At 43.6% G+C, this 27,085-nt stretch overlaps 1 protein-coding gene across 2 annotated transcripts in view; it reads left to right on the forward strand.

The window, feature by feature from the left end:
• Positions 1-27,085, forward strand: part of CNTNAP2 (contactin associated protein 2) — a 2,096,032-nt gene that overhangs the window by 2,016,871 nt on the left and 52,076 nt on the right. For both annotated transcript variants that reach the window (XM_061198858.1, XM_061198859.1), the window contains exon 22: positions 23,992-24,231. In XM_061198858.1, the coding sequence (XP_061054841.1) occupies positions 23,992-24,231 (240 nt within the window). The remainder of the gene's footprint in view (positions 1-23,991; positions 24,232-27,085) is intronic.

The following is a 27,085-nucleotide window of genomic DNA, read 5'->3' on the forward strand; positions in this document are numbered from 1 at the left end:
GCTGGTGGTCTCCCAACAGAAGGAAATCAGGTGTGGCTGACTTGGTGACCAGGAGGAGAAAAGTAGAAGCTGGGGTGAGAGAGGCGGCAGCAGCCAGTTTATAGAGGGCCTCGTGGGCCTTGGCAAGAAGCGTGGATTTTATTATGAGTTTAAAATATCATTTGGCCTCTGGGTAATGGACTAAGCATGCGTGGAGGGAAGGAAACCAGGTGGGAGGCGACTGCAAGACTCCAGGTGAGAGAGATGGTGGCGTGAACTGGACGGTAATTCATAGAGAGGGACCAAAATGGGCAGATTCCTGCGTATTTTGGATGTCCAGCTGATAGTACCTGCTGAGGGATTCGATTCAAGGAATGTGGAGAAGAGAGGCTCAAACCCTTAATGGGTGTGTTGAAACTGAGGCTCAAAGAGATTAAGGAACCTTTGTCTAAGGGCAGGGAGTCCAACCCAACGCTCTAATTCCAAAATGACGTTACTGTCCGTTCTTGCATAACGATATGAAATTTGCACCAAAAAAAAAGGGATAAATGAGAATTGAGTCCTGTGAACTTCTCTTGATACTGATGTAATGATTTGGGGGAGGCTGTATGTAGTAGACTGTGTGTAAAATCCATTCAACCAGCTGGTCGAGTTGTGGTCCACTGCAACCCGTCATATTCACTGGGATCCATGCGCTGCTTCTGGGGGTGGACGTTTGTGACCACAACCTGTGCTTCAGCTAAATTCTTTTCAGAGATTGTCTTATTTTCAGAACCAACATTTGCTAGTGACATCATAAATTATTAGAGGGATACCAGGCAACAGACCAAGTCTATCCCTGTAAGGGCTCTCATCGCAGTAATACGTTCCATGGGTCTGTTAAATTGGCCTTAGTAGACAAGATGTCCTTTAAAATCTCCCTGTGAGTAGCAAATGCTCTAAATTCAGATCTTTATTCTGTAACTGACTTGCCAAGTAATACAGAAAAGTTCTCTCACCTCTGAACTCTGATTGACATATCTCCAGACCTTTTATACTAGATCCACGAACTGGAAAAAAAAACCTGGAAATACGGATCCCAGTGCTTGTGGCTTCATCTGTTCGTTTATTCCATCAGTATGTACTGAGCTCCCAGCACACGCCCGGTGCTCTTCTAGGCTTTGGAGGGCAACATGCATGAGGGGTCCCTTGATCCTAGGCTTCCTCCTGAATCACAGGTGACCAGGTACGGTTTCCGTCTCTCGCCAGCATCTCCCTTAGAACAGGTTCCCTTCTTGACCTGTCTCCACAGCCAGCTGCCCTGCATGTCAGTCCATGATATCAGTTACCTTCAGAGCAGGACTGGCCAGATTCCGAGGGTAGATGAAGTGATTCTGAGGGATTATAACTCAACTTTGCTGAACTGTGGTCCCAAGACAGTACCACTAATTGTGAATGCAAATGCTAATAAAGGTCCCTAGGGAGAGCCCTGGCTGCCAGTTCTCAGACCCCACGGTCAGCAGGGCAGGCACCCAGCGATTGCTTGGGGCCATTTCCAAGTCCTTTAGGTAACGCGTGGTGCCTCTGAGAACCCCAAATGAGGTGCCCCCTCAGAATGCTGTGGTTGGGAGGAGGGGGTGGGAGGAAACGAAACGGAAGAGACAGAGCCAGTGAGGATTTTATTAAAGACACTACAAATAACGCTTTTCTGCAGTCATGGATGCATGTTTCATTGTGCAAAACTATGGCTTCTGGAATGATTTATGTACCCGGAAACTGGAAATTAAGGCTGCCATGCTGCTCCATCGTCTGTAAAACACTCCCTTTTGTCTCTGAAAAGACCTTAGGAAAAAAAGAAAGAAAAACTTGTGGCAAAAACTCTCCTCCTAATCAACATTATCTGATAAGATTTTAAGCACAATGCCATATTGTTCTACAAATTTTCTTATACAAATGGCACTGCTATTAAAAAATCTCAAATAGAATTATTCTCAAGAGTCTTCCACTAGGGTGAAGGTTCATTTTCGGGCATGAGTGTTCCCACACACCCCTGCACATGCACACACAAATATCAGGAAGCAAAAAAGGGAATCTGCACAGACTTTCAGTTTAAGTGTTCCATGTTTTTATCGTGCTGGCTGTTACATAGGTGTATACATTTGGCAAAATTCATCAAAACTCTATGCTTAAAATAGGTGTATTTATTGCATACAAATTATATCTCAGAAAGTTTGATTCACAAAGTAAAAAGCACACCAAAAAATTTCAATTTTATATTCCTTTCATATTTGTGTATCTGCCTCCAGCTTCTGGTATTTTTATTCGCAAGGCTTTGGGTTTGAGTACAGTCAGCATGAACAGAGCTATTATCAAAAGCTCGCTGTGTTAGGACTAAAGTTTAGCCAGAAAATTAACCTGAATTAGCCTTAAATTCATGTTATTTTGAGAAAAAAACAAATGCAGATCTCTGAATAACAAAGTTGTACAGCACATAGCAGCTTGTACAACTTGAAAACTCAGCTAAAGCCTGGAAACCAAGGCTTTCCGTGGTGAGCCTTAGCAGGTGGTGAGAAGTAATCAAGGAGTCCATTGTGGTTTTTGATAGACTGAAAAGGCCTGGTTTTAAGCCTGTCAAACAAATACTAGCATTCAATATTTTGAAGCAAATCCTAGTGCCAAGTATTTCTTTTCTGTTGCATTCTTCTGGTTCCTCTTGATAACCAAGGCAATCTTCGTTCTTTGAACTGTTTCTGTAGAAAAATCGTGGATGTGGCCTGAATTGTCCAGCCCTGTGGGGATTTAGATGCATTCCTGGACTGGCCCAGGAAATTATTTGGGGCAGCCTTTGTGCTGCTGGTCCAATCCAGGATGTGCTAATTGTGAAACTGAGACCCACTCAGATCCTTGGGAGCCTGACGGCAGCCTTCCTCATCCCAGCCCAGGCTGGCCGCCTCTGTTGGATGCTGCGCCGGGGAGGGGAGGTCTGGGGAGGCAGTGCTCCCCTCTCTTTCCTGAGACACCTCCCTTTCCTAAGCAGCTCCTTCTACCGCTCCTCCAAAGTCAGAAACACGCAGGTTCTGAACAAAGTCCAGCTTTTTTCCTCTGTCCTTTTCATTCCAATTCTCCCTCGCGTCCCAGAAGCACCAACCTGCTTGGCTGGTGAGAAATTCACATTCCCCACTTGGATGTGCCTTTGGACACATGGTAGCAAACTCCCACCCTGGGCTCACTTGGGTGCCCCTGGCCCCAGGCTAACACGGGGAGTTCAGACCCACATTGATGCGGAGGAAGGGGCAGTATTACTGACAAAACAAAACCCCCCCAAACCTCAAAATAGATTAAACAAAGGAAAGCTTGGCCTTAAATGAGACGGATGTAAATCAGTCAGCATCTATGCATCACTGGAAGGTGGAAGTTTTGCAGGTGCTGCTATTATTGTCCTGAGGGTGAGTAATGAAGCTCGAGACATAGAGAGTACCAGCGATGCAAACCCGCTTTCTCCGTACATCAGCCCCCAGCTGCTCCTTACGGACACTTGTTGCCCAGATCCTCCCAACGTTCTTTCAGTATTCATAGCATTAAAAGAGTTAATTACAAGATCATTTCAGTTGGCAGCTTTTTCTCTCTTCCATTCTAAGTGTTAGGAGTTTGCCAAGTTAACTTTATGTACTCTTAATGTCTGTGATTTCACATAATCCCGGGCCAGAGCTCTTCCTTTACTGGGAAGCAAGCCTGGTGTCAGACTCCGTTTATCAATCTGCTTCCAGTTACTCAGAGGTTCTAACCTGGGAGGCAGACTATGAAATAAGGCAGAACAGAGTCCGCATTTGTGAGCGCTGACAATAAATACTCTGCGCAAACATTATGAATCCCTTTGGCATTCCCTTGTGCTGTGAATCAACATTGATTTATCTGGAATTCTTTCACTTTTCCTCCAGAAAAACTTTACATAATTTGGAAACAAAGTAATATACTGTACAATTAGAGGGGAATAGAATCCAGCAAAGGACTGCCTGTATCACTAAGGAGAGCCACGCCACGTGCTTACTTAATCCCCATCGTCCGAGTGAACATTTTCGTTCCATGGAAACTTAGGTCTCTGAAAACCAGGACTGAGTATCAAACACTGGCTCTGCCATTGACAAGCTGTGTGACAAGTTACTTAATGGACATAAGCTTTGGTTTCCTCATCTTACTGAAAATATTAATACCTACCATTATGATTTCATTTTGAAAGGATAATGATGTCCCTATGTGGTTACATGCACACCCAGAATATAATGACATTCGCGTTTTAATAGTATTCACAACTTTAACTTTTTAAAAATTTTCCTGTTTAAAACACAGCATCCTACTGGCACAAAAACAGAAATATAGATCAATGGAACAGGATAGAAAGCCCAGAGATAAACCCACACACCTATGGTCACCTGATCTTTGACACAGGAGGCAAGAATATGCAATGGAGAAAAGACAGTGTCTTCAATAAGCAGTGCTGGGAAAACTGGACAGCTACATGTAAAAGAATGAGATCAGAGCACTCCATAACACCATACACAAAAATAAACTTAAAATGGATTAAAGATCTAAATGTAAGGCCAGACTCTATAAAACCCTTAGAGGAAAACATAGGCAGAACACTCTTTGACATAAATCCCAGCAAGATCTTTTTTGATCCACCTCCTAGAATAATAAAAATAAATAAATGGGATCTAATTAAACTTAAAAGCTTTTGCACAGCAAAGGAAACCGTAAACAAAACAAAAAGACAACCCTCAGAATGGGAGAAAATATTTGCAAATGAAGCAATTGACAAGGGATTAATCTCCAAAATACATAAATAGCTCATGCAGCTTAATATCAAAAAAATAAATAACCCAATCCAAAAATGGGTGGAAGATCTAAATAGACATTTCTCCAAAGAAGACATACAGAATGACAAAAAGCACATGAGAAGATGCTCAACATCACTAATTATTAGAGAAATGCAAATCAAAACTGTAATGAGGTATCACCTCACACCAGTCAGAATGGCCATCATCAAAAAATCTACAAACAGTAAATGCTGGAGAGGGTGTGGAGAAAAGGGAACCCTCCTACACTGTTGGTGGGAATGTAAGTTGGTACAGCCACTATGGAAAACAATATGGAGGTTCCTTAAAAAACTAAAAATAGAACTACCATATGACCCAGCAATCCTGCTACTGGGCATATACCCAGAGAAAACCACAATTCAAAAAGATGCATGCACCCCAATGTTCATAGCAGCACTATTTACAATAGCCAGGACATGGAAGCAACCTAAATGTCCATCAACAGAGGAATGGATAAAGAAGTTGTGGTACATATATACAATGGACTATTACTCAGCCATAAAAAAGAACAAAAGAATGTCATTTGCAGCAACATGGAGGGACCTAGAGATTATCATACTGAGTGAAGTAAGTCAGACACAGAAAGACAAATATCATATCGCTTATATGTGGAATCTAAAAAAAAGGGTACAAATGAACTTATTTACAGAACAGAAGTAGAGTCACGGATGTAGAAAACAAACTTACGGTTACCAGGGGATAAAGGGGGGAGGGATAAATTGGGAGATTGGGACTGACATATACATACAACTATATGTAAAATAGATAACTAATAAGAGCCTGCTGTATATAGCACAGGGAACTCTACTCAATACTCTGTAATGGCCTATATGGGAAAAGAATCTAAAAAAAAGAGTGGATATATGTATAACTGATTTACTTTGCTGTACACCTGAAACTAACACAACATTGTAAATCAACTATACTCCAATTTAAAAGAAAACCCACAGCATCCATTTTCTTCAATTTGCACTTTTTTCCATTTCACTTGATACATGACCTTTCCATTCACTCGCTCTTATAAAATCAGCGATAAAGGACTGGAAGTTAAGAGAATTATATCATGTAAAAACATGTCATGTGCATCTGGCGTGACCAGGCTTTCTGCAGCTCATGAACTCACAGATGGTAACAGTCACCGGGGGTTTGTCATCAGAATGAATAATACAGATGGAAAGTTCTGGCTCCTGAGTGTTGGATGCCTTTTGACTGAATTCCAGTTTAACCAAGACCCAAGAGGTGAACCGTCAAACAATAGAGCCCCCTGGAGAAAATGCCGGTGTTTTTGCCTATTTAACAAGCAGTATCCTGTATTATACTAACTATCCTGTCTTTGTATTTTCCTGACATTTATCAGCATTTCTTCCTATTTGCCAAACCATAGCAGATGAAAAGCAGGGTTATAGAAGTGTGTTCATGTATAAACGAAGCCTCTCGTGTGTCTGCTCCGCTGTCCTTCCCGTCAGACCCTCCCCACCCCTCCCCTAGGACGGCTGTGACCGTCTCCTCCTCCACTCCCCACTTTCTGTGTCTTCTCCAGTCTGTCGCGTCCACCAATGCCAATTAGACCAGATTTACACACAACGCTGATTACATTTTTTTCCGTGCTTGTAAATTTTATGTGTGTTTTACCACAATTAAAAAAAAAAATCCTATAGAGATGCTTGATGCTTACTCAATCGAGTAGAAACTGATTTGAAACTTGAAGGCCTACCCACCACCCACCCCAGGAGAGCTTTCCAGCTTTATCCAGCACCCCTCTGTGGCACCGCCCATTCCCAAGCATGCCCCGTTGGTTTCCCTGTTGGGGATATGCCCGGCCCCCTCTCTCCCATCCTCCTTTTCTTTTCAAACTGCTCTGCTTCAGTGATCTTTTCAGCTGTCCCTTCCTGTGGGCTTCCCTCAACCCTTTTTACCCCAGTCTAGATCTGTAGATCGTGCATCTGAATGTGCATCACGGCCTTTATCTCGTTTGGCCTTGGCTAGTGTTTATTCTTGACAGTGAGATCTCTGCAGGGGATTGTGGTGTGCCTATTTCTCTCTGTCTCACGGTGCCAACACAGGGCCCTCTAGCAAGAAGTATTAGTAAATATTCCTGGTTTCAACTAAACGTTTGTATGTCTAAGGAGGAAGTATGATTAAGTGTCTGCATATGGAATCAAAACGATTACTTTATAGTCAGCATGCAAATGTTTGTATACAGAAAATTCAAAACAAATATTCAGACAAGAAGGAAGATGTATAACTAGGAAAAACACGTCTCATTCACTCATGACCTGTGAAGCCAGGAGTCTGGCAGTCTCATCCAGTTACTGGCTTGTCCAGGCCGGAGAGCGGCAACACCTGTAAAAACCACAGTTAGGGACGCTACTTTCGTTTAATTTTCTGGAACTAGAACTGGCCTCCTTTATACTATAAGTCTATTAGTCAGCATTCAGATACGGTCCTTTCAAGCACAAGATCAGGAGTGCATTAGAGAAAAGCAGTTAAGATCAGAGTAACAGAAGGGTTAAGATATTTAACTTCTCTGGGCCTGTTTCCTCTGTAAAATGAGAAGGAAAATAGTAATAGCTCTATTTCACAGAGAAGCTACAAGAATTAACCTAATGCATGGAAATTGTTCAGCACAGGGCCTTGCATAAAATACATGCTCAAGATGTCAGCTGTTATTATTATTGTGGTTTCCCTGTGTTAACCTTCTGATGAGGAAAGAGGAGAAAATGTGAGGGCTTCTCAACTCTGAATCCTTGCTACAGTTGCAACAGAGGCAAAGCCTTCCTTCTTAAATATGAATAAGGAGAAGTCTCAATTTAGATGCACATTCTACCAAATTTGAAGAAAGCGTTTTGTCTTTCTATAGGAAGATCTGGAAATTCTACTGTAATAGCAAGTGACTTGCATACAACATCTCAACATCCACTCTCGTATTGGTGCCGTCCTCCTGTAGGTCCTGTGGTCTAAAGGTGCAGGCAGGTAACTTGCTAGAGAGATGGCATATTTAAGTCATCCTCTGAAAGTTTCCTTTGAGGAAAGTTTGTCTTTTCTTTCGTAAGGCCCTTCAGAAAACTCATTCACTAGGACAGTTTTGGTGTGTTCAACTCTCAGGGATATTTTTTGTTGTCTCTCATCCTTTTTTGCTGTTATGAATTTTAACAGAGAGCAAGATAAAGAGAGGAATGTTCTTGAAGTCCACCATCTAAGTTGTCTTTATTTATTTTTTTAAAAATATTTATTTATTTATTTAGCTGCACTGGGTCTTAGTTGTGGAATGCAGGATCTTTTTTTAGTTGCAGCATGCGGGATCTCAGTTGCAGCATGTGGGATCTAGTTCCTTGACCAGGGATCAAACCTGGGCCCCCTGCATTGGGAGCGTGGAGTCTTAATCGCTAGACCACCAGGGAAGCCCCAATTTGCCATTACTTTAAATGACTTGTGGTTTGATCCTTCATTGAGGACTTCTCTCCAGACGTGAAAAATGCAATAACATTTCATAGCGAAGGGAATCTTTAGAAATGGTGACCTGTGTTTCGGTAGCTTCTAGGAGATTCTTAGGACTCCTTTAAAGCACTGGCAAGTCCTGCAGTTCGGCAGCCTTGGGCTGGCAGGACTATGGGGGAACCAGCTCATTTAATTTGAAGCGTCAGGATAAGCTAAACAATAATGCAGTGAAAACAGAATAACAAGCAACAACTCCTGGCTAACTGCTCTGAAATAAACACATGGATTTCAGGCCTCGTCTGGACCGAGGTCACTTTCTTCAGCTCAAATGAAGCATTCTGGGCCTGCAGACTCTCCATAAGGTATAGAGAAAAGTTGGATGCAGGAGGAGGCAGGGGAGAAGGAGGAGAAGGAACTCAGAGGCTACCAAGCATCTGGGTGGTGAAGAGAACAGGCCTGAAGCAATGAAAGAAACTGCTTCTCCAAACCCAGAGTTCAGAGAACAGTCCCACCCACGGCCGAAAGCACGCCAACCTTGAGATGGAAACAGAGATCCCGACAGACCAGGAGGAACAGCGACAAACCCCTAAAATGAATGGATCAACTTCTTTATAAGATTTCTCAACTCGGAAGAAATAGCATTTTAAAGATTTTGAGTCAATTAAAGCATATAGGGCTGCGTGCTACGGACATGGATGTGTAGGAAGGACCCCAAGGAAGACCAGAATCATCCCTGTCTCTGTTCCAATATTCGTGGGCAAAAATATTTTTATTAGTTTTTAAAAGGCTGAATATTAACACAATTCAGGTGAGCAAAAAGATGCATTGTCATTGTTTACATTTTCTGTAATGGCCTCTCCTTGTTCTGGGCACTCATTTCTGTGTTCTTGGTTTGGGCTGGGGAGAGATATAAGCTTGCATTTAAAGCTAACTCTCGTTTTTAAAGTGTTGCTTTGAGGTTAACTCGGTCTTTGGGGCAAATGCTTTATCTCTCCGCTTCCTATCTCCTTTGCAGGATGCAAGGGACCTGGCGTTATACATGGTCTTCAGGGTTGGTCTTAGTTTTCTAGGGTTGCTGTAACAAAGTACCACCAATGAGGTGGCCTAAAACAACAGAAATGTGTTCTGTCATGGTTCTGAAGTCCAGGAGTCTGGAATCAAGGTGCTGGCAGGGCTGGGTCCTTGGGAATTCAGGGGGTGAATCTGTTCTCAACCATCAGGGTTCTGGTGGTTGCTGCCCGTCCTTGGTGTTCCTTGGCTTGTGGCAACACAACTTCAATCTCTGCCTTTGTCTCCATATGGCCTTCTCCGTGTGTGTGCGTGTGTGTGTGTGTGTGTGTGTGTGTGTGTGTGTGTCTTCTTACCTTCTTATAAGGACACCAGTCATGGGAGTAGGGCCCACCCTAATCCAGTATAGCCTCATCTTAACTTGACAACATCTGCAAAGACCCTGTCCAAATAAGGTCACACTCACAGGTGCAGGGGTTGGAATTTCAACATAAGTTTTTAGGGGACACAACCCACAACAGCATCCTTACAGGTCTTTGCTCTGGTGGCTCTGGATCTGATGTGATCCGCACACTTGTGTCTGCAGAGGTGCTGAGGTTTGGGGCTGTCTATGTTGCAGGTTACTAAAGGTCACACCGCTTCCCTCCAATCCTAAGGTGCCCGCGCCCAGCCCCAGGCCTCCGTCGGCCCACTCGTCCTTCTGGCGTCCGGCTGTGTGCAGGCCGCGGGGCCACAGTGCTGCCTCGAGCCGTCCAACAGACACGTGTGTGCTCATCAGGACTCCGCAGAGCTCACGTGCCACATTGATGCAAAGCTCTCACAGGCAGCTTGACAGCCACTCTGCACCTGGGCAAGCAGGATCCACCCTCACTCCAGCCCCTCGTTTCAGCATTTAAGGGGAAGCCGGGACACACGTGCCTGTGTTTCCTCAGGCCCTTTGTAGTTACCGTTCCTTCTGCCTGGAATGCTTTACCCCAAGATAAGTCCATAGCGTCCCTTAAATTGATTCACAACTCAAATATAATCTCAGCAGTGGCCTCCCCTGACTGTCCTGTCTGAAATATCTCCCCCTCTCATTCCATCCCTTCCCCTGCTTTAATTTTCTTGGTGAAATATTTCGGAGCACCAGACTTTCCTTAAGGAAAGAATGATACTTTGCTTATTGCTGACCTGGTTTCTGAGCTCACCCTAAAAGGTATCCCTTTTATCTTCACTTATTCATTCAGTCATTAATTCACACAACAAATAATATTACTGTCCAGCATATTGTCAGAATACACAATATTATATGCAATTATAGTCCTTAAAGGCAGGAACTCTTTTTCAGTACTGAATCCCTAGCACCTAGACTATAGTCGTTATTCAGTAAATCCTGTATGAGTGAATGAATGAAGATTCCATGAGGAAGTTGATCTGTATAAGACTTTCACCTCAATCTTGCTGTAAAATTAAATGCATAATTTTTCCATGGAATCTTGCCCAAGACCAAACATTGAAAAGTTATACAAACAATAGATAGCATCATGGCTAAAGAAATGTCATCTTTTGAAGAAGATGAGTCTTTTATTTTTAAAACGGCTCACAATTTTGAAAATGCTTGTGGAGATGAAGATGATTTTCCGAAGGGAGCAAGCATCACATGGTGTGTGATTCCTAGATACTCCTGCAGGAAGGCAGCCGTGCTACAGAGTGCAGTGTAAAGGTTCTTACTCCACCTTTATAAGACAGAGGCCAATGACCAAAAAGGAAGGTAGCTTCAGACCTTTATTCAAAACTGCACAATCCAGGGCTACTTTCCAGCTGTCTCCACGACACGGTGAAACAGCGTTCCCAGTCCATCCCCAAGCCACCAAGAGAAGCCGCCAGATGTGTTCTGCAGAGGCTGATGTGCCCATTCGGCCCAGTATTCACAGTTCCTGGGGCCACCGTACTTTTTAGGGACTCATGAAAATATTTGAATTTCTTTTAAAAAATCCGAAGGAAAAAATGAACTTTTAGGAGGAAGAAAATGGTTAAATATATTATATTAATATATTCATCTTTATATCAACATGGTCCTACAATACTGGTTTGATTTATTTATTTTTTTTTGTTATGGAAGAAAAGGCCCTTGAAGGCAAAAGTGCCTAGGGGCTATGAAAGTTGTGGCCCTGCTGTCAGTCTCCTGGGGTTAAGAAAGCCTTCTAGACACGTATTCCGTTAGAAACACTGCAGTGTGCTCATGTCAAAAGAGTTAAATCCTCAGTTATCTAGAAAAACAGCTTTTCCAGGCAGATTCATTTTCCCAAGATACCTAGGATTCACAATAACATATTTCAGAAGAGAGATTGATGCATTTGCCCCATAAAATATTTTAAGCCCCAATCGTCTCTGAAACAAAGCCCGCAGTGTGATTCCGAGAGAAAATGACTAGCAGTGTTGGGAAAATGCGTTTTCTTCAAGGTGCTGCCACCAGTGTAATTTGCACCTTCTGAAGTGGAGACAGAAGCGCCGTCACATGTACAGGCAGCTGGGAGAGAAGAGATAATAACAGGACAGGAGGAGGTGCCCAGCTGGGCAAAGCACATGCAGCTCTCACCGTCGGAGCTGAAATGAAGGCCCCTGAGCAAAGACTGCAGAAAGAGGCCCTCGTCCTTTGTTCAAAGGAAAAGGAAAACTCAGCAGACCGCTAAACCCGGCCTGAGTCACTGAAGTCATTTGATTTAGGTAAATTAGGGACAGATGCGGGCTCAGCGCCTTCCTCAGATCAGCTCTGGCCTCCCTTACCGCCTGTACCTTGAATAGTTTAGACTAGAGCCGTGGGGAGTACCTGACAATTCACACGGGCTAAGTCTTCAGGTACTGTGTATTATCTGATCAGTTACAATGTATTATCTGAAAGTCGGGTAGTAACATCTGCAGTTCCTTCATCTGTCATAGAATGTGGTTTCAAGAGTGGTGGTCTCCGCTGTACACACCCTAGCTTATTATTGCTGCCTGGTTCAGAGCGATCTGCCCTGAGCTCAGCACCTCTCTGGGCTTCCTCTGACCACAGCAGGGACAGTCTCAGAAACACCTCCTAGACTAGAATCTACACTCCATCCTTTCCCTGACTTGCCCCCATCTCACTCCTAACTCCTAGACCGCTTATAATTAAAATACCCTCGTCCTGTTGGGGCTGGGGTGGGGGAGGGAGGGGGGAGGGTGTGTGCTGTCATCAGGTGTGTCCTGTCCAACTTGACATTGAAGGTGATGGGGGGAGGGCAGTATTTCCAGCTTTAGAGATTAGGTACTTGTTTCTGCTAAACTTCTCTGGTTGAATCCAGGCAATCATTTCAGCCCCTCAATGTCCCTTTGGCTCATGATCCTGTCATCTCATGTAGAGATACGCCTTTCCACTAAATGCCATATGACACATTGGTCAATGTGCCATGGATGTCCTTATCCAAATTGCCATAGTAATAAAATGTCAGCCTGGAATCCTACCCCTAAAATTCTCCCTTGAAGCTAACATCCACCATTGATCAAATTCTACCCACAGTTCATCTCGTCATAAATCTACCTTTAAAATACTACTCTTACTGTCATGAGCCCACACAGATCTGCCTTGACCATGAAAATGTCACGAGGTCCCTCTGCCCATGTTCTGCAACCTAGTAGGCTGTTACTCCAAGCTGACAAGAAGGGAGTTGGGTTTAGAGGAACAGGAGAGAAAAAGGTGCTGAGGGAGAAACACACTTGGATATGCCCACGCCTGCCAGGCCATGTCTGGACTCCAGCATTCGGGTCTGGACCCCGTGGCATCCAGCGTGGTTACAGTTGTAGCGTGCAGATTCGTGTGCTGATCCAGTCTAGTTTGGGGTTCAGCCTCACAGCATTTAGGCTCTGTCTTCTGGACAGCAGTTCATAAGTCAGGGCCCCAAGATGTGAATTCTTATGTCAATTATACAACGTGGTGAGCGAACTGAGGGGACCCCCCCCCACCCAGTGCACGTTCTGGCCACAGTGCTCCTCTCTCGTTCTGTGTGTTCCTAACAGTCTCGTTGTTGGGAACTCCAGTGCGTTCCACCCCCGCCCCAGTGTCTGCTTCTTAATGCTTTCCCGTTTATGCTGTCCCGCAGTCTTAATCCTTGAAGGATTTTTTTCTCTTCGGTAAGATAGTTTTAGTGGCCTCCTGGGGTAAGAATTACAATACAAGTGAGAACTAAGGAAGGAAACCACTTTTTATTTTACTGAATCATTCAATTTGACATTATTTGGAAATTACAAATTTTGTTTTTCAAAATATTCCTATGCTTTTCCTAGCCTGTACTTCTTTTTTCTTTTTTTTAAGTGGAGCTTGTTGAAGGAGATCTTTCTTTTTATTTATTTATTTATTTATTTATTTATTTATTTATTTATTTATTTATTTATTTATTTATTTATTTATTTATGGCTGTGTTGGGTCTTTGTTTCTGTGCGAGGGCTTTCTCCAGTTGCGGCGAGCGGGGGCCACTCTTCATCGCGGTGCGCGGACCTCTCACTATCGCGGCCTCTCTTGTTGCGGAGCACAGGCTCCAGACGCGCAGGCTCAGTAGTTGTGGCTCACGGGCCCAGTTGCTCCGCGGCATGTGGGACCTTCCCAGACCAGGGCTCGAACCCGTGTCCCCTGCATTGGCAGGCAGATTCTCAACCACTGCGCCACCAGGGAAGCCCAGCCTGTACTTGTTTATGCTGCTCGTGACGTGTGTGAGGTCAGCACCCTTCTCTCCTCCATTTCCCATTGCCCCAAATTCCCCTGCTTCCCAGGGAGTTAGCTTCAACTGACCGTGGGCTGGTCTTAGCTGGATAGTCTTCAATGGTTGGGAGAAGAATTAAGGAAGAAACTTAAGAGCTGAACCTCAGTCTCCGTATATAGTATTGGTTACAGTTTAGTAGGGCTTTCCAAAGCCTTAAAAAAAAAAAAAAAAAAAAAAAAGTTTTAGCAAAAGCAGGGCATACAATTTGGTCATTTTGTACACAGGATTCTGTTTCTGCTGCTTACAAGTTAAAACGCAAAAGGAAAAGTGGAATAAAACCCAGTGAGTAAGAATCAGGTTTGTCACTTCCAGCTCATGGGACATTCAGACGATACATGTGTGTTCTGTTCTCCAATAGCAAATAGGTGGGACACGTAGCTTATATTTACCAAGACTTTGAGAGGTAAAATCCAACCTGAATTTCTAATGAAGTAAATCACAGCACCCAGCTCTGTGGTTTGACTGACGGATACATCCATTTTTCTGAAAGGTCTTGCTACTTTCAGCAGACCCTGTTAGTCTTCGCCCTGAAAAATCATGCGAGTAAGCAGGGCACCTGAGGCTGCAGAAGAGGGGCACCAGGCTTTCTGTCTCATGTCTGACAACTTGAAACATTCAGGGAAAAGAGGGAAATCCATATTTCAGATGTGTAAACTCTGTATGGTGCCAAATGTCTGGTGTTTTGGGAACAGCTAAGGGATTTTAAAAGATAAACTGAGGCATATTAAAAATTTTAAGAGTTTTTTTGAGCAAAAATTGATTTGAACCAGGCAACATCCAATCTAGCAGATAAAAAGAAGCTCCAAGGATCTGTTCAAAATGAAAGTCTTTTTATAGGCAGAAAGGAATAGGAACACTGAAGTTATACTGGCAAAAAGGTTGGTTATTTCAAAGTTACTTTCCTTTAGGGGGTGTCAGGGGTCAATCAGACAGATTACCTAACTAGTGCTGATCAGGTGATTCCTGATGGACTGGTTTAAGGTTTCATTGCTGGGAGAGCTGAAACTGAGATTAAGTCTCAGTTTGGTGACCTGGAGCTTAGCATAAGTGACTCCATCTTGGGTCTTCTGTTTTTTAACAGGGATCATATCCTTCCCTTTGTATTGAAATCACAACTATATTATATTATCCAGCAATCATAATAAGTTTGAAGTTTTCAGACTAGATTTTAGGAATGGGGATGACAATTTTAACCTATATCTATATATAGATATATAGATATATCCCCAAAAGCTCAGGTACTGTGATCGGTTTATACAAATAAAAGTGTAATACTTTCTTTTTGCAAAACAGTATAATCTAGCATCTTCACATTAAGACATCTCTTTTTATTGATGTTTCAGAAAAAAATACAATCTTGTTGTCTCAATCCTTGGGAAAGGATTTACAAATTAAAACACAGCACAGACAATGTAGAAGGACAAGAAGATTCTGCTTCTCCCAGCAGCTTGCCGCTTTGTAATTGAGTTAGCCTATGTCACAGGTCAAGAGCTATTTAAATTACACCTGCATATTTTAGTCCCGCCTTCCTTCATAAAAGAGAAAAGCATATAATAGATACAATGAAATTTCATTAATGTCTTTCTTTCAGGGATTAATAAAATGTCAGCGTGTGTAATTTATACATCAGCTATGTATATGGATTTAATTCTAGTTGTTCATCTTCTGAAAGGCAGCTGGTCAGCAAGACGTCACTGATCAGAAAATTTTGCCCGTAAGAGCAAGAGCTGACATTGAACCTAGATTCCAACATTTCAGGGCCCTGCCTGGTGTTTATCATTTGATCATGTTAGAATTGAGGAATGAGGTTTATTTGGTTTTGTTTTGCTATTTTAGATTAATGCTCTTGGCTTTTTTGGTTGGGGTTTTGGGGTTTGGTTTTTTTGGTTTGTTTTCTTTGTTTTTTTTTGTTTGTTTTTGTTTGTTTTTTGGTTTCTTTTGGTTATGGTTACTTCCCATTTATTTATTCTGGGAATAATAAATTCGGGAACCCATTCAGGCTCCCGTTCATACAACTATGGCCAAATGGGAGACTTGTAGCCACCCTCCTTACCCACATCGGCTACTCAGATGCTCAGCAGTAACCCTGAGAGTCGCAGCTTAGGATGGTTGCCAGCCCAGCAGGACCCTGGTCATGTTTTCAAGTCTACATCAGGTGACTACTCACCAATCTCATTTCGGTCTACTTTTCCAAGAATTACTTGAATCTTCAGCCCGGCAGTGATTTCAAACCCACTCCCTACTCATTTCGTTAGGTCGCATATAACCCCTGCTCCATGCCGGAGGCCCGAGGTTTATGTAGCAATGGATATTCACCATTAATAGATGTGTCAGTTTAAGAGCCACATGACAGTATTTTCAAAGATGAGTGCATTTTCAGTGAGATGGACAGATTTCCAGGTAATAGTACTTCTGGAAGTAAATATATAACGATCTATGGGATCTAAATCTGCTACTTCCCCTTCCTCTTTCAAGGCCACATTTCACAGCTCTTTACCACATGAGGCTGACAAACTCTGCCCCCAGTGAACGTTGCTGTGCCTAAACTTCCAGAATGCTCGGCCCCTCCCTCAAGCAGGCTCTGCATGACAGACGCTTAAGGTACAGTTTCCGGGGTGGTCAGCATGCACTCACCGGCCAGGTGCTATTGTAGGCACTCCGTGGACACAGGGACTGACTGAGCAACATTGTCTCAGCTCTCAAGGAAACTGCAAATCTAGTAGAGGCACACGTTCAGGTTTCTGGCCCATATGGGGAGGAAATGACCACCCCTGGGCCAGGTAGTCAGAGCCGGGAGCAGGACCTGGGAGGAAGCCATTTGGAGCTCTTCTTTTGAAGGGCTGGGGACCCCTGTGTTCTAAAGTGATGGAGGATCACAGCTATTAGGGAGGAAGATGGGTTTCCATCTGAATGGAACGAGGCCCCTAAGGCCAAAAACCAAGGGGTGCAGAGACGGACCAAGTTCTTCCACAACAACATTCCCCAAAGAAGAGTAATTTGAGGACCGATGATACAATTTTTGCCATTTTCAGTTACCTATCTTCCATTTCTGGTTACCTCCTTTACTGTTATTTACTTAATACTTTTCTTTAAATGGACTCACCATTTTTACTTAAATAAATCTATGCTAAAAGGAGAATGTTTATGTTCAGAGGAAATTTTGTAATGCAACCATAAAATGAAATACCAGTAGCACTTGCTGTAACGATAAGGCAGTGATAAAAAATATATTCTATGAAAGTAATATGCAGTTCCGTACTGCTGCCTGCAGAAGAGTCCAGGTCCGTTCTTTGTTAAAAAGGGAACGTAGCAGGGATTGAGGTGGTGGAAAAGACAGTCCAGTCCCAACCAGAGCCAGCCCGAGACCCTTTCTTTGAAGGACTGAAAGAAAATTGAAAAGGAAATAACTTCATCACCCTGAGATTGGATGTTATTTAACGTCCAGTCTGTGAATAACCTACAGCCGCCTCCAGTGCCACTGGTGGGACATACTCTACCCGAGAGTTGAGGGCAGGAATAGAGGAGGGATGATGCTTTGGGCCAGTTGTGCCCGTGGCCTCTGCTGAGCAAAGGTGAGGTCTGCCATCCCGTTCTGATCCCACAAATTCTAAGAGGCTGAATCCCCCAGCCCCTGGCACAGTGAGGGGCATGCAACAGAGCCTTATAAAAAGTCTTAGCTCAGGTCTCATTGACATTCTAAGATCTCTTGGCTCTGTTTCATAAACAGTAAGAAGTTAAGTTTATGGTGAAATTTCATATTTCATAATATCACATTCCCCCCAAGAAAGGAATATTGATAGAATATTCTAAGAAGTGTAAAATGTAAAAATCAGCTGATGAATAGATCCTATGGGATACACAAGAAGACTATATCGATGAGTTTGAGTAGTCTCAAAGGGAAATGAGAAATCTCTTTGTGAGTCAGCATCTGAATGTCTGCCCCATCGCTGAAGAGGCTCCTGGGTGTCCACGAGGCCCTGGCACAATGGGGTCCTCGACTGGGCTGGCTTCATTCTCCCCACGTTCCTTGCTCAAGTGCTCTTTTCTCTTTTCACTTCTCACAACACCCCTGCCTGTCACTCGGTATTCAGCAATTTAGTAAAAATGAGCCCGGAAAGCATGCTAATGCATTGCCAGTGTAAATTGCTGCATCCTCCTTAAAAGTATTGTCATGAGCATATCATTTTAAGCTTTCACCCGGAATTGCATCAGTATTTTAAGTGGGCTATTTTCTATAACCCATATCACTATGAATAATAAGACATTAAAGTACTAATGACAGCTTGAGAATTTAATTTCAGAAGTGACTGTACTGCATTTCTGAAATTTGCATGCTTTAGAGCAGGCTTTCCCCAGATTACACCTCGGCCAAGACATCTCCACGCAGAAAGTAGTTTCTTACGGTAAATCATATCTTAATATGTGGTTTCAGTATGAGATCAGTGCAATTAATTTTACAGATTAACGTAATTTACTTTTAATGAGCTCAAATGCACTAAACTGATAGCTTTACTGTTATTTGTTAGATGTTCTTGAGAAGTATAGATTTTTATTGCACACAAGTGTTCACAGCACTTGCTGGTGCTTTAACTTATGCTGGCAAAGCTTAGACATCAGTTCACAGCATTTTTTAAAATCTTTATTATTGGCTCGGTCACTAATGAAACATGGTCTTAAAGCAGACTCTAATAGCCATTTAAATTTTGTAAAAACAAAACAAAACCTCACTGTGCCATTTTTATGAAGAGTCCCTGAAGAGAAATGCCAAAAATCCAAATGAATATAAAAGCAACATAATATAGTCTGTTTTTCAGAGAGAAATTGAGAATATAAAACATTTGACTTCTCTGTTTTTTTTTATGAAACATAGATGTTCATTCAGTTATTAACTCCTCTAAGCCTCAGTTTTCCCATCTGTGAAGTGGGGATAATCCTTTTTAGCTCAGAGGGTTGTTAGGAAACAGTGACATACTGCATAAAGTGTACTAAACACAGTACCTCACACAAGTACCAATTTTGGTTTATCGTGGAAGCTTTTAATATTATTATTATCACATGGTCCAGAGTTGGAACCATCTGGCCCTGAAGGGACCAGAGTGTCTATTGCATTTGTGGTCCCCAGGGAATGGGTCTCAGCCAAGAGTCTTTAGGGGCACATCAACTGGATTTGGAACACTGTCCAGGTTTGGAACCATCGGTCTGCTCTCCTGGGCATCAGGACCCTTATTTTTGTGACCTAGCCGCCTTTCAGGAAAGAAACAGCCGTTGAAACACTGGGGTAAAGAAGAGCGTGAGCTGAGTGAACAAGCTGCTAAGAGAAGGGAAAAGTGCAGCAGTTCAGCCCCCAGGGCAGTCCTTGCAGCCCAGCCGCCAGCCTCTGCCCACTTAGCGGACATTTCCACCAACGCTCATGGAGACCCCCGCCCCGGCGGGAGCCTCAGAGCCCCTGCTTCCCGCCGTTCCTCTGGTCCCTGGTCCTCATCAGAGCCCCCTTCCTGGGGCTCCCCTCTGGCCATCTGCCTTGTGTCTGTAATCCCTCTTTGGGGGTCACTTCAGGGGGAAACACTCATGGGAGGACAGCTCTTTAAGAAGGGGGACCCCAAATTAAATTGGGAACCCTCAGATAAATACAGCTTTGAAACTGTTCGTTTTCTGTGGTGTGATTAGAAAGCCGGCCCGACTTAAAGTTTAGAAAACTGTGTCAGGGACCGTATGAAATGCAGCCAGAGTCAGAAGTTTCCTACCCAAATCTCTAGCAGAGGAACCAAACTCAAAACGGATTCTCTATAGATTCTACAATGGCTGTGCAAAAGACAAGAGGATGCTGGTGACGAACAAGGCGCTTTATCCACAGCTTAACTCTGCCTCAGCCCTACAGCAAAAAGAAGAATCCCTCCCTGTCTTCACCCAAGGAGCTTGCAGGGCCCTGAGGGGCCAATGAGATCGCCTGCTCAGAGCAAATTGCTGTGCTCCTCTAGAATTATCTTTCCAATACGGTTCCCACAATCATCCCCTGCAGCTTAAATATCTTTGAGTTTCCTACTGAAATACAGACATCTTAACATGGTGTTCAAGGCCCTTCCCAATCTGGCCTTGAGCTCTGACCCCATCTGACTCCCACAAAAACCTCCTGACAAACTCAGCCTGGAGTTCTCTTTCCTTTCATCCTCAAAACCTAGTTCTACGAAAGACAACAAGCATTGGTGAGGATGGAGAAATTGGTGGGAATGTGGAATGGTGTAGCCACTGTGGAAAATTGTATGCAAGTTTTTCAAAAAGTTAAAAATAGAACTACCATGTGATCCAGCAATTCCACTTCTGGGTACGTACACCAAATAATTGAAATCAAGATCTCAAAGAGGTATCTGCACTCCCATGTTCATTGCAGCATTATTTACAATAGCCAAGACATGGAAACAACCTAAATGTCCATCGACAGGTGAATGGATAAAGAAAATATAGTATACACATGCAATGGAATATTATTCAGCCTTAAAAAAGAAGGAAATCCTGCCATTTGCTACAACATGGATGAACTTGGAGGACATTATGCTAAGTGAAATAAACCAGACACGGAAGAATAAATACTACACGATCCCACTTATGTCAGGCGCCTAAAATCGTCAAACTCATAGAAGCTGAGAGTAGAATCATGGTTTCCAGGGGCTGGGGGGAGGGGCATTGAGGGGCATTGGTGAAAGGTACAAACTTTCCCTTATGCAAGAAGGATAAGTCCCAGAGTGTCTGTAGTTAACAACACACTGTATTTGTTATGTAAACATTTGTTAAGAGGGTAAATCTTATGTTGTGTTCTTACCAAAAAAAAAAAAAAAACCTAGTTGTAGTGTTACCCCTCCTGAAGTGCTTTCCAGAACCCCATGCAAACCTGCTTCCCTGGTTTACCATAGACTTTAATAATTTTACCAGGGGACTTCCCCGGCAGTCCAGCGGGTAAGACTCCACGCTCCCAATGCAGGGGGCCCGGGTTCGATCCCTGGTCGGGGAACTAGATCCCGCATGCATGCCGCAACTAAGAAGTCCGCATGCCTCAACTAAGACCTGGCGCAGCCAAAATTAACTGATTAATTAATTTTTAAAAAATAATAGTATGTTTACCAAACATAAGTTTTGTTTCTCAGCTAGGAACATTGTAGGGGTTAGGAGGCCTGGGGTCAGTCTGCCTGGCGTCAACAGCCGACGGATCTTAAGCCTCATTTCCTCACATGTTACAGAGGGATAATAATGCTCCCGCCTCCAAGGGTTGTTCTAGGAATTAAATATCCAGTTTGTCTAAGACAACTAGTACATTTTAAGGGTTCAACAAATACTAACTCTTGTTACTGGACAGCTTGTGTTCAGCCACGTTAGTTGGTTGTTTGTATGCTTGTTTCCTAGCGAGGCTGTGAGCTGCTCAGGGTAAACCCCTGTATTTGCCTACCTTCCTAATACTGCTGCACGCACCCAATTCCTGCGATGAAGTGAATTGAATCGAACTGACCTGACCTGAAGTCCCACAAGATGGCAGCAGCCACCAGCCCCAGAAGCTTCCTTCTGGAGCCCTCCTCCAAAGCTAGACAGGCTAAAAAGGACCCTCCTTCTAGGCGCAAGAAGCAGCTGATGGAGCTGAGGTGTCCCCAGTTTCCTGCCACCAAGTGGCTATTTGTTCTGGTGCCTCCACCACCAGTGAAGCCAGATAGGAATTCAGGACAGCAAGGAACTGAGGTCCTCCTCCCCACGCTGGGATCAGAGTCATCCCGAGTCTCCTTGGTCGGAGGGTGTTTCGAGGGAAGGCAGATCACTGGAGGAAGGGGATGGAAACCGAATACTGGAAGTGTGTGCATGGGAGGCAAGTTGGTGAACGTACAAGGGGCTCTGATATTAGACAAGGAGACGAAGAATGAATCATTGAGCAGCCTGCAGTCATTGAGGAAAAGGCAAGGGAGGAAGAGGGGAACAAGCCAGCGCAGGTGTCAGTGGGACCAGAGCCTCTTCCTGGTCGTCATGGAAGCCTCAGGATACATCCTGACGGCAGGGTTCTTGTACTCGGTGGCAGGTGCATCCTACCTCCCCATCCTAAATGGGATGTGCTTTAGCTCAAAGTCACAGGCTGAAATTTACTGCAGGAGAAAAATATGGAGAACCATCAATTAAAATTTCTTTATGTACTTGTCTAAGTAAGACCCTATTAGAATCCCCAGAATTACCATTCTTCATCATCCCCATCGTCATAGCTCTCTGTTAACCAAAATTCACATGGGACTAGTACAGGTCAGTCATGACACATTTTTTTTTAATGGGATGAATAATCAGTACATTCATTTCTTCTGCCCCCAAGACCTAAAAGCTCCCTTCTCCACTGATCTATTCTTTAATTAATGGGGAGTAAATTTTTATACAAGACTATTTCACCTGTATTCGTTCCCCAGTTAGAATCCAACTTTTCAAAGAAGTAGCTAGCCCCCTGTTTTCCAAAGTCTTTGTTTTTCACAGTTCAAGCGGAAGGGTAAATGTCTCACCTCCTCGTCCTTGTGTTTACAAGGTCATCATCATGTTAACATAATCCCCCACCCAGAATACACGTGCTGTGCTCTTCTCTGGAGTGCCATTCGCCCATCCCCTGAGTTTGTAGCCCTGCACCATCATTGCCTATAGCAGTAGTTCTCAAACCTTAGCAGTATCAGGACCACCTGGAGGGTTTGCAACACACAGGTTGCTGGGCCCCGCCCCGTGCGCTTCTAACGCTTTCCCAGGTGGCTCTGCTGCTGGTCCAGGAGCCACACTGGTAAGAACCATGCATCAGGAGGGTCTAGGACTCCTTCAGCAGTCGTTTGTTCTAGGTAGATTCTAAAACCCAGGGCTGCGGTCAAGAAGACGCTTGCTTTTGCTGATATAACTGGTATGACAATGTGTGTTTATAGTAATCGAAACAGTGCTTTGGAAATGCCTCCACCCAGACTCACCCCTGATTTGAATGTTGTTTAGGAAGAAGATGCTGACTACAGGTTTGGGGCAGGTGGTGATTCTTTTTTTTTTTAATTTTACTTATTTATTTATTTATTTTTGGCTGTGTTGGGTCTTCGTTTCTGCGCAAGGGCTTTCTCCAGTTGCGGCAAGCGGGGGCCACTCTTCATCGCGGTGCGCGGGCCTCTCACTATCGTGGCCTCTCTTGTTGCGGAGCACAGGCTCCAGACACGCAGGCTCAGTAATTGTGGCTCACGGGCCTAGTTGCTCCGCGGCATGTGGGATCTTCCCAGACCAGGGCTCGAACCCGCATCCCCTGCATTGGCAGGCAGACTCTCAACCACTGCGCCACCAGGGAAGCCCCAGGTGGTGATTCTTAAATGCTTATGTATGTTTGTGATTGAGTTGGGAAAGTTTCCTGACTTCCAAAATGCCCATCTGATGCTAGCTGAGATTCTGGAAACCCCAGAATTCCCAGGGGATTGGATTCTAAAGAAAAGAAATGCCCCATTATAGGCTATGGGAATGCTTTTTCTTTTCTTCTCTTTTCTTTTTTAAATAAAGAATTCTAAAGAAGAAAATAAGAGGCACAAAATGAAACCATAATCTACCAGGAGGGCTGGGAGGGCTGTTCAATGTATATGAGGGTCACTGAAGCATCAGAAAAGGGGAGAAAAGTCAGTCAGAACCAAGCAAGTGTTGTTAGTGACGGCAATACCTCAAGTATCTGGAAGGTGATTAGGAATGTGTTTCATTTTCCCGAGTATAGTCTTACTCTCCTCACCGTGTTCTCTAGCAACACAGAAGGCTCCTTTAAAGTGGAGCCTCCAGCCCTAAAGCCTTATCAGGTCATTAATTTTTCGTCTAAAAGAACACAATATCTTAAACTGAAACCTAAGAGGAAGATTTGAGGACAAACATTCAAAGGGGAGTTGTGTATTACAGCTATGATACAGTGAGTGGGATACGATCTTTACTTTCTCTTTTTCTTTTAGAAACAGGGAAGATTGACCAAGAGATTCACAAGTACAACACCCCGGGATTCACTGGGTGCCTCTCCAGAGTCCAGTTCAACCAGATCGCCCCTCTCAAGGCAGCCTTGAGGCAAACAAACGCCTCAGCTCACGTGCACGTCCAGGGCGAGCTGGTAGAGTCCAACTGCGGGGCCTCCCCGCTCACCCTGTCACCCATGTCGTCTGCCACCGACCCCTGGCACTTAGACCATCTGGATTCAGGTAAAGTCTAAAGCAGTGTCTTGGGTGGGATGCTTTACTTCTTTACGCCTCAGTTTCCTCACCTGTAAAATGGAGTTAATAGCAGACCGTCCCCGGTGATGTAGTTGGAGGATTAAGGGAACAAAGGAATGTGTGAGCACAGAGTTCTTAGCACATCAAGGGCTCAAAAGGTACAGCCGTATTCGTGCTCAGGGCCAGAAGTAAATAAGTCGAAGGGAAGGAATATAGGAATTATTGACTCTCCTGCATTTAAGTGAAATGATGAGATACCTAAACCAATGTCTGCAACGTGACTGTCGGATGATCTGATCAGATCACTTCCTCGCTTTTGCCTTTGTGACTCAGCTGCCTAGCAGCCCCACTGTCCAAGTTCTGATATCAAAAGATTACCTAAAACCATACAGAGATTCATCTCCTGACACTGTATTTGTACATATAATCCCATAGCCTTCCAGGTTTTAGTGGTGCATTTAGGCTTAGAAAGCTCAGTGGATTTAGCTCCACTTCTGCAGGTGATAAGACTTGTCATTTGAAATCACAGCGCTAAAAGGATGCAGCTGTTGGCTGTGAAATTAACTGGATGCAGATTCAGTGTCCACAGGACCCCGAGTGGTGGGGAGCCTGTAAGTCCCCCTCCTCACTCTATCCAGACTGACATCAGGCTACTCGGGTAACCTCTCTAAGCCTTTGCTTTTTCACCCACAAGATATGAAGTGGGGCGTGATCTCTAAAACACCTCCAAATCTACCATCCGATGGATCTCCAAAGCAACATCTGACTTTGCTGATGCCAAAGACAGGAAGGGGACAAGGGGGGAGCCCTGGGTTCGATACCATCACTGCCTCTCCCCAGCAAGTGTCTTAATCTCATTCCTCAGTTTCCCCACCTCTGAAATGGAGATAATAAGACCTAACTCAGAGAATTCCATGCAAGATGATGGATTTAAAACACTCAGCACAGTCACAGACATGGAGCAAGCTGTACAAAAGTTTAGCTGCAATAATACTAACAAAGTGGTTATTATTATATTCGACACAATTTGCTATGATGTTTGAATGTCCAGTAGTAAAGGCTCCCAAATCCTCCCCGACCCTAACTTCTAGTTAGTAACAGTTCATCATGGAAACATCGTGTGTTTGATTGCTTTACATATATTCCAGCCCCGAACACAGTCTTTATCAGCTTCCGTGAAGCTCTCGTCATCGTGAATTCTTGCCAGAATTTGCCTGCAAAACTTTGTGAAGCTTCGAAAAGAAGCCGAAATTGCCCCGTTGTCAGAATAGCCAATTTACAGACTAAACAATCCTCTTCATTCCTCACACATGGGGTCCTATAACATGATGAGGGTCATGATGTGTGCCCAGGGTACTTATAAAGAACTGCCTTTTATGAAGTTGTTAGGATGATACAGCGGGCTGGTTTTTCCTCATGAGATGGCTTGAACAAAGGAAAGCAGTCCTAGTGCTGAAAGAAGAAAAGTAGGAGTGAAGTTAGGAGGCGAGAAAAAGCACTTCCAGGGCTGCAGAGGAACAGAGATTTCTCAGATAGATTCCTCCAGATGCCAGGGTGGATGGAGACAAAGCTTAATCTTTGAAATACGCAGGTTCCTTGCTGTTAGAGGTTCTCACTGCTTGAGGCCATCAGTGTGTGTCCAAGTTAGCTGCCAAGAAATCAGTTTCAAAAGCCTCTAGATGCTACTTTGGGCCAATAGGAGTTCATATTCATTCTGCCTTAATTAGCAAATTATTTGCTTGATGGTCTGTGAGATACAGGTGTATGGGCCAAAGTTTGAGTTCATTTATTTTTTAAAAATCATGCTTTATACATGACAATTTCATTCTTTTGACTGATGTAATAATGTATATAGGGAACATTCTGTTATTATTCAATGTTCAAATCAAAAGTCTACAATCCAGGTATTATGGTAGGCCTGTACTATATAACATAGGTCCATTTACAGAAAATTTCCACTTGTACTTGGACAGAAAGTTCTTACCTGGTGTTGACCAGTTGCTGTATCAATCTCATCATCATAATTTATTCCATGATTGGAATTCCAAGTTAATTTCCATAATGGGTAAATGCTTATAAAGAAATGTGTATCTGTCTCACGAACTTTATTAAAAGAACAGAAAAGAGCTTATGAGCTATGACATAGAAGGCTTGTTCAGATAACATGATTTTTTTTTAACATCTTTATTGGAGTATAATTGCTTTTCAATGGTGTGTTAGTTTCTGCTTTATAACAAAATGAATCAGTTATACATATACATATGTCCCCATATCTCTTCCCTCTTGCGTCTCCCTCCCTCCCACCCTCCCTATCCCACCCCCTAGGTGGTCACAAAGCACCGAGCTGATCTCCCTGTACTATGCGGCTGCTTCCCACTAGCTATCTATTTTACATTTGGTAGTGTACATATGTCCATGCCACTCTCTCACTTTGTCCCAGCTTACCCTTCCCCCTCCCCACATCCTCAAGTCCATTCTCTAGTAGGTCTGCATCTTTATTCCCGTGCTGCCCCCAGGTTCTTCATGACCTTTTTTTTTTTTTTTTTTAGATTCCGTATATATGTGTTAGCATACGGTATTTGTTTTTCTCTTTCTGACTTACTTCACTCTGTATGACAGTCTCTAGGTCCATCCACCTCACTACAAATAACTCAATTTCGTTTCTTTTTATGGCTGAGTAATATTCCATTGTATATATGTGCCACATCTTCTTTATCCATTCCTCTGTTGATGGACACTTAGGTTGCTTCCATGTCCTGGCTATTGTAAATAGAGCTGCAATGAGCATTGTGGTACATGACTCTTTTTGAATTATGGTTTTCGCAGTGTATATGCCCAGTAG

Source organism: Eubalaena glacialis, chromosome 8 (assembly GCF_028564815.1).
Source record: "Eubalaena glacialis isolate mEubGla1 chromosome 8, mEubGla1.1.hap2.+ XY, whole genome shotgun sequence".
Lineage (NCBI taxonomy): Eukaryota > Metazoa > Chordata > Mammalia > Artiodactyla > Balaenidae > Eubalaena > Eubalaena glacialis.